Source organism: Juglans microcarpa x Juglans regia, chromosome 8D (genome assembly GCF_004785595.1).
Source record: "Juglans microcarpa x Juglans regia isolate MS1-56 chromosome 8D, Jm3101_v1.0, whole genome shotgun sequence".
Taxonomy (NCBI): domain Eukaryota; kingdom Viridiplantae; phylum Streptophyta; class Magnoliopsida; order Fagales; family Juglandaceae; genus Juglans; species Juglans microcarpa x Juglans regia.
The window spans coordinates 11,692,086-11,700,400 of record NC_054608.1 but is presented as its reverse complement, the minus strand read 5'-3'; the positions used below and the strand labels follow the sequence as shown (position 1 = coordinate 11,700,400).

Here is an 8,315-nt window from a genome sequence, read left to right as displayed (position 1 = left end):
ATACAATAATAACTATCACTAAATTTGTTTGGAAACAAATAAGTACTAATATCTTACTTAATTAAATTCACAATCTAAAAGATAGTCAAACAAATCTTTCGTTTAACACTATAATCAATAAATCCTAGTATCTAAATTACTTAAATACTAATTTATAATTTAGTAGAATACTCGAGCTATTTTAAAATAATTTATAAAACTTAAATTCTTAAACTAAGTTTCATTTCTTAACATAATTATTAAATCTTATAAGAAACCTAATAAATTCTATTAAATATTCTTAACATAATAATTTTATTAAATTCTTAACATAATAATTTTATTAAAATTTCTACTAAATAGACAAAGGAATATTAACCAAATATTAGTCTCAATAATATACTTTGAAATATAATTCAAATTCTTTAAACACTTCCTTACAAAATATAGTCTTTGACTAATATATTTATTTAATTAAAACTCACATTTAAAATATTAAGCCAAACTCAACTTTAAATAAAATGACTTAATAAAAATCCATAATTAATATATACTTAAATGTAAGGTTATAAGTGTAATTATACTTAAAATAATTCTTCAAGATAATAGATTAAAAAGGGCATATTTGTAATCTCATCCACAACTGCACTTAGTAAACTGAAACCTAAAGCAACTAATATATATGTTCTGCAGAAAAACAGAGGGCTCGGGAGAGAGAGGCGCGCAAAGCAAGGGCTCACTGAGAGAGAGGCTGACGGGTTCTGGGTTGCTGGCGGGGGTCACGGCGGCGCTGCTGGAGGGTCCTTGTGGTGGTGCGACACCGACAGAGGGAGAGAGAGCTGCCGGCAAAGCTTACCGAGACGAAGGAGGAGCACGTGGCTGAGCTGGATGGTTGATGGTCGTGTGCTTACCCGGAGGGAGTGGGTGTGACGGGGTTGGGCTGGTTGGCTCTTTCTGTGGTGGCCGGGAGGTGGTTAGACGTCCCTTGAGGTGGTTGGCGACGGCAGCACCAGTACGCGGCCAAAGAGCCACTGCCGATGTCTTCTGTGGTGGCTGGCGGCGTGCCTTGATGGCTTTCATGATCATGCATGGTCTGGGCAATGGTGTTGAGCGGTGGTTCCGTCGTCGACGAGTTGCGACCCCTTTTTGGTTGCTGTTGCCGATGCTCTGTTTGAAGAGTGTAAAACAGGGCTACGTTTCATGCATGACTGTGGTGCAAGGAGGGGTTTACTGTTTTGTCCGAAGAGTGGGTTCATCGTCTCAGAGGTTGTCGATGGTGGTATCGGCGTGCTCTGGGCAGAGGGGCTGAGCGTACATGGAGGGGAAGGCTTGAGGTTTGCGGCTTGGAGTTTTCTTTCCATCCCGAAGTGATAAGCATAATATAAATATATATATATATATATATATATATATATATATATATATATATAGGTGATGAATCAAGAGGAGACCTAGAGGAAAAGAGACGTGCATGAGCATGGGAGTGGAGACATGCGGAGTGAAGAAACTGCTCATCAATTGAGTAAGTGGCTATTGCACAAAAATCGGGTGATACATAAAATATCAATAACAATATAATAATAATCCTATTAAAATTAATAAATGTAAAACCTGATAATAGTAATAATAATAATAGTAGTAGTAGTAGTAGTAGTAATAATAATAATAATAATAATATTTATAGCCTTCCAACTACGCAATAAAGACTTGATACGAAGACGCTTACTGGAATCATTTAGCACCTTAAAACTCCTAGGGAGGATCTTAGGCATCATAAGAAAAATGAGACCCCCTCGCTTTCAGACTGTTCCTCCCTCCACTCCCCTCTTTAACGTCATAATTTATAGAATATTTTACTCTTCTTAGTTCCCTTTCTTTCTTTGATGGGGTCTCTTTGAAGAGTTTTGAATTGCTCTTCATAACCATCACAAGAGATCCCATCACAGGCTTAAATCTCTTCAACTATTTTTAGAATCCAATCCAAAACCATGCTAAATGAAGATGGACTAGGTGGAAGTGTACATAAAGGAGTTAGATCAAACTCACTCCTAGGGGTGCTGGGTGGGCCCCTGTACCCGGCCCACCTGGCAACCCTGTTGGTCCCCGCTGGATACTAGGGGACTACTCACTTGGTATTAATAGGCGACAATGGTTGAAAGAAACAAAATCTAAGGGATAGGTGAGTGAGCGCCCCCTATCTTATATATAAGGGTTATTAGCCCTTATATATTGAGGGAGTCACTCTAGGTGATGACCTCGTCTATTGCAATAGGTATAGATCTGGCTTCACTAACACTTGGTTGATTTGGGAGACTTGAGGGTCCAGGCTTGGGGAGACACTGTTAATCATGAAGAATTGTGATAAGCATTTGAGTCTTATCTTGAACAACCATATCGAAGTTGATCTTTAGAGAATTGGGAGGTGGGTGATGCCAACTTTCATATATTGTATGGATATGTCTAACTTGATTGATCTAAGTTAACATATCTAGTGTGGTTGGCCATGGTGATCTCTGATCCTTGTAAACCAAATCATGTCCATATTAATCCCTACAAACAAAAGAATGAACGAGATTCTTCATGAGGAATGCCCAAGTCAGAGGAGAATGATCCTTATTCATTAGATAATAGATGATGATGCAAAGGCTTGGATGTTAAGTAGCCACTAAGATTCACACCATAGAACTCTTAATTAGTGGCAATTTAGGAATGGGAACTCCTAGGTTTCATTTTCAAAACCACAAGGGATATCATATATTGAATCATGGTCATGAGACCCAAAGACTACATGGTAATGTAGAGTCCAAAAAAAGAGATGGAATAATGAAAGTGGAGGACACGTCTATGGAAGGAAGTCTAATGTAGAACCGAACTTCTTAAAGTGGTAATGAGAAGGGAGGGTTGGATTATCAAAAGATCGAAAGATGTACAATAAGAGAACAACTTTATGAGAGGAACCAAATAAATCTAGTTATTTGTATTCGGATTATTTATCATACTATCAAGCCTCATCTCGAGATTTTTCATTACCATAAGTTTTATATAGGGATGAGAAGTAATGAATTAGAAGAGATAGGATGTTGAATTAATCAATTTTGTTTGTTAATTGGGATGCTTAAAACCCCTCGGAGTGAAATACAAAATAGATTCAAGATTTCTCGAATTACTCGCAAAGTTTCAAGTTATGTGTTTGATTAATTTGACACGTAACAATTAACATGTGATAATAATCTCCTTCAAATTAATAAATCTAGCAAGATGGAGAGTGGTCGTACATTTTGGAGGACTAGAGCTTGCCAATCCATGCCGCTAACTTTAATCCAAAGGGTAGGTTGTATTGACTATTTGATTCTTGGTGGGTATTTTTTTTTTATATAGAAAATAGACTTCATTTCATCCATAAAGGAAGTTACAGCTGTGACTAGTCAATACAGAAAAAAACTCTGAATACAAGTCAAACTATACATCTGTTACATGCCTCCCGCACACAAATTTTTTTGCGACATGATGGGTATTGATGACACGTTTAGCCGATGTTTGATTCTTGGGGTTGTACATAGCTTGATTTACATAATTAATCTCTTAATAAATCTTTTCCAAAAGACATTATTGTTCGTAAGAATACTTTTCCAAATCCATGAAACTCTTATAAATCTGAATTGGCTTACAAACGAGAAGAGATCCATTTCTTAGGTATTTTTGCTTTATAGTTGGGATCCAAAGGCCATTTTGGTTGCATTGGATTTGCACTATTCAAGTTCAACTATATGGTATGTTTGGAAAGATGAATTTTGAAGGGAGGAATTAAATTATCCTAATTTCTTGTTTGGGACATCAATTAAAGACGAATCAACTCTAAGCTGGGTTTATATTACTTGAAATCTTGGGTTTCATATTTATTGACATAAAGGAATTCCAAGTGCTACAGATATAAATGGATTATATAAAAGTAAACTCATAAAATAATGTAGTTTCATGTAGTTCGTTAGATCTATTTTACAATAAAAATAATTTTACAATCTGACGTACCAACTCAAGCCATGTCATTTTGTAGATTTATTTTGCGTAGTCCATTTGTAACTGAAATATTTATCTTCTAATGGATAGTTTCTCACCTTTTATTTGTAAAATCCATCCAAACAAAAGATTTTAAAATAATCAAGACATTTACAACCATAATCTAAGTCCAAATTAAATGGATTAGTGGTTGCAAATAGTGCTGTAAAAATAAACTGGAGAACTAGCCCGAACTAGACCAGACCGGTTGGTTCAGTCTGGGACCAATTCCTCCATTTTAATAACAGGCCATAATCGGTTTGGTCTCGATTTTATGTTTTCTAGAATTGGACTAGACTAGTTGGCATATTTATATATTTTTAATTAATTTTTAATATTATATATAATATTTTTAATAATATTTTTTATATTATATATAATTTTTATAAATTATAATTATATATGAAATAACGCTATATTTTAATTTATAACATAAAGTTTTAATCTTAAACATGAACATTTATTTGATCATATGTTTTAAATATAAAATATATATTAATTACATTTTATGGCTTAATAAATTCTCAACATATTCATTTTGATATATATATTAGTAATACTAATATACATTAGTATATTAATTACTATATTATGACTAACATATAGTAATAGTACTATACCAATAGTATTACTATATACTAATAGTATTAGTGTATTACTAATATTTATATATATTAATATATATAAGTATAAGATATTAGAGATTTAATATATATTACAAACTGAAAAAGGGGACCGAACCGGATCGGAACCGGTAAAATTAGAAGTATCGGTTTAGGAGGATAACCGGTGTGGTATCGGTTTTTGAAAATGTAAAATCAGTGTATACCGGTTCGGTTCCAAAATTTATAAAAAACCAGACCGGTTACGACCGTAGTTGTAAAGTTTGACACTTCAACTTAAGCCAATTTATTTTGGATTAATTAGCCTATAAATATTGTGACCAAAAATAATAGCTGCCCAAAGTCGTGTTCAAGATGGTGGGTCTGTCAAATATTGATGTGTTGTTCTCAGTTGTCATGCTTTAAAAATGACGAAGCTTCCATATAGAAAGGAGACCCTTTAAAATTCCTTTCAATTTTGGTGCGTGGGATCACACAATATTCAATTCCTTGCATGGACTTTTCTATTCGATTTAAAGCTTATCAAACTTGGGGGAGAAGCATTCAAATCTCTCGCAATTTTCCTCTGTTGACTGAATATCAATATGTCATATATGATCATCCTTTACAGTTTGAACCAAAAAATGGGGATTTTCTAATCTTGCATACCATAAATGAATAAACAAAACAATAGAAACAAACAAGAAAATCATCAAGTGTGCTTTTCTTTAAGGTTTACAGAACCCCAATGTGTTGAATCCTCATCTTCACTGACTTTGGTGTTTCTGGAATGCATCTTCTTCGCATAGAACTTCAAGAACAACAACAAAACTGCTCCATTCAAGACAGAATTGAAGCCCCAAGCACCAATGCCATTGCACCCACCTTTCAACAAGTGCAGAAAAAGGACCCCAAAATGGCAAACCAAGTTGCACCCGAGCAAAACAGCCTGGCAATTCACCACAAACGGGAGGAAGCGAGCTCTGGGCAGCCCTATGGCGGTCCAGAACCGATACCCATAAACCACGGAGTAAAGCAGAGTGGTTAGCAGTATCGCCTGGACTTGGAAAGATTGAGAAAACTCCAGCCAGAGGAAGGACATGAAGATGAGAATGGACTGTGTTCAGCTTTTAATTTTGACTTCCAAGCGTAGAAGCTGTCAAAGTAATACGAGAGTAAATCCCAAGATCGAATTCACAGGGACAATGAGAATTTAGTAAACATTTCATATTCGCAAGACAACATATTATTTGTGGTGACAAGAAATTTTGAAATGATAAGAAAACAGTAAACTAAATGGTCTAGCAATGAACAAAAAAATAAGAAATGAGAAATAAATTTCAAAAGTTAACCACTAACTATATCGACACCAAAATGGGGCTATTTACTAAGGGAGTGTGGAATGAATTAAGAGTGAAATTGTTGGGAAGTTTAAACACGAGTAAAGCTGAAAATAAAAGTGAATCTATTTTTTCTAAAATTACTAAAAATCAAGAGATTTAAAGGAAATGTGTAGAAGTTGACATAAACTTGTAAAAAGCAATAAAACAAACACTTGGGATGCAATTTTCGCCTACTGATTTGGTGATGGATTTACTTCTCTTTTCATCTTCTCTCAACCATTCTCTCATTCTTAGAAATCATGGTCGGATAATATAGAAATGAATCACAATTTTTAATCTAATAAAACTACTTGACAAATTATATGACAACTATAAAATAGTGAAAGAAAACCATCGAAGTCATGTTACTTGTTAAAGTATCAATTGTGCCTTTACGTCTACAACTGAGCTAAACCAAGAACAAAGAACTCTAATCATTTCTAGATGCAAATTGAAATATAATCCATCAAGTTAATCATCAAAAGCACACAATATTAAAGAAAATCCAACCCCAAACAGTTATGGGTTACTCCTTGAATCCCAAGCAGAAAATCTAGCCTATCATCTCTAGATTAGCAAAATGTCTAAAAGGATTAAATTCTAACATCTCTAGCTACTGCTCTAAACGAAAATTGCCGGTATGGAAATAATATGCTGTAGTCGAAAATCCACTAAAAGAAAAATCCGAAGAAACCAAAAACAAGAGAGACGGCGCACGAAAATAATTTGCTTTTTATCCTCTGCGTTTTGCCTCTCTCCTCCTCTGCAGTGCACGACTTCTGCGTTTCATGTCTATCCCTTTGCGTTTCAGCCCCCTTGTTTCCCTCTGTAGTGCACCTTCAGCTGCGCGTTTCATCTCCTGGTCTGCCCGCTTGAGTCGCCCTGCACCATTTCCTCTCCAGCCCAGCGTTCGCTTGAGTGCCCTGCAGTGCGTGAGTGAGTCTCGCCTCTGTAGTGAATAGAGGCCACGTTCCAGTTCACCTCTAGCCCAGCAGTGCACTGCTCTGCACCTCAAGCCACAATCCAGTGTTTCGCATCCTGAAGGTCCGTGAGCTGCCCTGCGTGAGCTACCCTGCTATGGTGCATTTCCGCGTGCGAGCTAGCCCCTGCGTTTCTGCAGTCCATTTCCGCGTGTGTGAGTTTGAGTTTCCAATGTCTTCTTTTGATTAAGCCGTGCCAGTTATGCATTTCCAATAATACCCATGTGCTTTTAACATTTTTCCCATAATACCCTGCAACATAAGTAAGATATGAGAGTAAAATTTAGGCATATTAATTCTTTGTGTGGACCAGCTACATTACAACTCTTTTAAGTGTAGAATACCAAAATTTAACATTGAGTCATGTACTAAAAATTACTACATAATTAAGTGCTTAATTCATTTTTTGGTTAAACAATTCATTCACTTTAACAACTTAATCATGTAGTTTTTTGACACTTTATCAGACTGGTTGAAGAGCGTGAAGAACGTGAGCTTTCGGCGGCGAAGAATGGTGAAGAATGTGCGGAGGAGGTGGAGGAAGCAAGAGAGGTAGAGGACGTAGGACCAGAAGAAGACTCGCCCGGAGGGGCGCGTGCCGACGGGGAAGCAGAGGAGCCATTGGAAAGGGGTGGAGGTCTTGGTGCGGCTCCAGAACCAGCGAGTCTCGCGGATTTCAGCTTCTGCAGAAAGGAGCATGCCGACGAAAACGACAGCGGAGATTAAAGCCACTGCGAGGCTGTGGATGGCCAGGAAGGGGCGGCGCCACCGGGAGAGAATCAACAAAGTGTAGAGAGTGGTGGCGGCGACGATGTAGGCGGATATGGCGGTGAAGAGGAAGGACCAGGTCGAGCCCCAAGACTGGGTTGGGCTCGATCGGAAGTTTACCATTGAAGGATGCTCCGCTAGCCAATATGTCGGGCTCTGCAGCGCCATTACCGGCGACGAAATGTTCTGATCTCCGTTTGTATGAGAAGAGAGAAGCAGAGCAGAGAGAGAAATGGAGTTTTGTATTTTTGAGTTTTTGACAGATTATATGAGAGTGAGGAAGCTAAGAGAACACAAAGGGTTAAGAGAAGGAATATGGAACAATGAATTTGGTTTGTGGAGTTGAAAAGGGAGAAATATATAATTTATAAAAAGATCTTATAAGATGACATCTTAGAATTACGTCTCGTTTATTTTTACAGTTATTGTTAATTCATCGCATCAAATAATTACAATTTTTTTAAATTTTTATATAAAATAAAATAAATAATTCACCTTTTTAAAATTTCAAATTAAAAATAATATTAAAAATATATATTCTAACACTA

The 8,315-nt window shown here is 36.4% G+C and overlaps 1 protein-coding gene across 1 annotated transcript; it reads right to left on the bottom strand.

Annotated features, from left to right (window-relative positions):
* Positions 1-5,214: 5,214 nt before the first annotated feature.
* LOC121243237 (elongation of fatty acids protein 3-like) lies at positions 5,215-8,093 on the bottom strand. The gene is made up of 2 exons (XM_041141332.1): positions 7,459-8,093; positions 5,215-5,754 (listed from the first exon to the last, which is right to left on the bottom strand). Exons 1-2 carry the CDS (start codon positions 7,933-7,935, stop codon positions 5,350-5,352), a joined length of 882 nt encoding a protein of 293 aa, XP_040997266.1. The 5' UTR covers positions 7,936-8,093; the 3' UTR covers positions 5,215-5,349.
* Positions 8,094-8,315: the final 222 nt, after the last annotated feature.